Here is a 2,281-nt window from a genome sequence, read left to right on the forward strand (position 1 = left end):
ACATATGGGGGAGGTCCCTCTAACCTGGGTGTGAGGGTGTCTGTGTAAGAGAGAAGAGTGACAGACTTTAATGACTTCTGATACCAACTACTTCAAATTAGACCAAATTTCACAGGTTATAGCACATTCCTCTAAAAGACTGTTCTCATTCCAGGTATAAATGTGGGTTTCATGATCATAAATGACCATCCTCACCCATGAACATCTGGCTACAAATTTGAAGGTCTCTAAGCACACCCTCAAGTGACTCACAGGACTGAAGAAAGTGATATATTTATGATTACAGTTTTATAACAGAAAAGAATACCCAAAGTGGAGATACATCAAGTAAGCTCTGTGAGGGTCCCTAAAACACACCTCCTGTCTTGTTAAGGTACATTACCCTTCACGCACACTGGTGTTCAAAACTATGGACAATACTGCCATCCAAGAAGCATGCCTGAACTTTAGTGTCAAGTATCTACTTAGGCTTTCTTACAGAGGCAGAGTTGATTGAATTATTGACCATATACCTAAACTCAATCTCTAGCCTCGCTCCTCCTCTCCTGAAGGTCAGGATACTATCACTATGATTCAAAGCCCCAAATCTCCAATGACATGGATAATCACTCGAGCATGGTCAGTCCCCATTCTAAGATATCCTGGGGCCCATGACAAATCATGACATGAGGATAAACAAGTATGATCCAGGTGGCTCATGTATAACCAAGACACTGCTGCCACTTGGGAAATTCCTAGGGTTTTAGAAGCTCTATACTAGGAAACAAAGACAAAACCAGACAAGTTCTTTATTGTACATCAGGTACCTACTGTCATTTTTCCCTTTTCATCCTACTTTATTTTAGTCTCCATTGGTCTTAATTACCCTGGTAAGGTGTACTTATGGGTGTGTTTATTATATTCTTCCACCACATTGAAATTTAACTTTTATGAGTTGTGGAATTTGGTTCATTCATTCCTATTTTTGTTGAACTTACTACATTACATGATATAATGCATGCTCAAAATTCCTGAGAGAAAAACAGAAATCAAATAAACAATCATTTATTATAGTAAAGTCATGGAAGTCTTAATGTAAAACAGATATAAGTCTCATTACTCCTCTAGGTGCTAATGACAATCTTTAAAGAGCTTCCTCCCAAATATTTTCTTCAGAGCCAACATCACTTCCTTATTCCTAAGGGTGTATATCAGTGGATTCAGCACTGGGGTGACTGCACTGTATATGATTGCGACTGTCTGGTCCTCACTCATGGATGTGGCTGAAGCAGGACGAATATATGTAAAACCCACAGGTCCATAAAAGAGACACACCACCATAAAATGGGAGGCACAAGTGGACAGAGCCTTATGGAGTATCCTGCAGGACCTGTTCTTCAACACAAGGAAGCCAATGATGTAGAAGTAGGAGAGGAGTGTGAGGAAGAAAGCTCCCATGGATACGCTCCCTGTGACAACAGAAAGAATCCACTGGTTGAGTTCTGTGTTACCACAGGCCAGTTCCAGGAGGGGTTTCACATCACAGAAGAAGTGGTTGATTTTCAGAGAATGGCAAAAGTCTAGGCGTGCAGTCATGACAGAATGCGTCAGAGCATTGAAGAAGCTAATGAACCAGGTCACAGCTGCCAACAGGACACACAGCTGCGGGTTCATGATGACAGTGTAGCGAAGTGGGTTGCAGATGGCCACAAAACGGTCAAAGGCCATCAGTGCCAGCAAGATGGCCTCAGTACTTCCCAGAAAGTGGAAGAAGTGTAGCTGAGTGATACATCCTAGGAAAGATATGGCCCTGCGAGTGGAGAGCAGGTTCATAAGCACCTTGGGCAGTGTCACCGAAGAATAACAAATATCCAGACAAGAAAGGTTTCCCAAAAAGAAATACATAGGGGAGTGAAGTTTGGGTTCCAAAATTACAATCATTAATATTGCTCCATTTCCAACCAAGTTGATCAGGTAAATAATTAAGAACATCACAAAGAAGACTGGCTGCAGCTCCTGAACACTGGTCAGGCTGAGTAAAAGAAATTCATCCACTGTAGTGACATTCTCCATCACTCTGGGGAGCAAATGAAAAAAAAAAAAATACTTAGCTATTTTTTTTCCTAATGCTTAATTTTAAACTGTGGGGCTTAAGTTAAGCAAGTTTACTATTTGGATTAATCTAGGGGTGAACTACAGTGTCAGTAATGTTTAAGAACAGCAAAGGGATGGGATGTAGCTCAGTGGTAGAGCACTTGCCTAGTATGCCAGAGATCCTGGCTTTCATTCCCAGCACTGGAAA

General features: G+C 41.3%; 1 protein-coding gene across 1 annotated transcript; it reads right to left on the reverse strand.

The window, feature by feature from the left end:
* Positions 1 to 1,110: 1,110 nt before the first annotated feature.
* Positions 1,111 to 2,052, reverse strand: LOC144256478 (olfactory receptor 12D3-like). The gene has a single exon (XM_077801523.1). It carries the CDS (start codon positions 2,050 to 2,052, stop codon positions 1,111 to 1,113), a length of 942 nt encoding a protein of 313 aa, XP_077657649.1.
* Between the last annotated feature and the right edge of the window lie 229 nt (positions 2,053 to 2,281).

Source organism: Urocitellus parryii, chromosome 8 (assembly GCF_045843805.1).
Source record: "Urocitellus parryii isolate mUroPar1 chromosome 8, mUroPar1.hap1, whole genome shotgun sequence".
Classification (NCBI taxonomy): domain Eukaryota; kingdom Metazoa; phylum Chordata; class Mammalia; order Rodentia; family Sciuridae; genus Urocitellus; species Urocitellus parryii.

Bases quoted from the DNA above. Each gene is read 5' to 3' on its own strand.
- LOC144256478 (XM_077801523.1), bottom strand. From the start codon at position 2,052: ATGGAGAATGTCACTACAGTGGATGAATTTCTTTTACTCAGCCTGACC.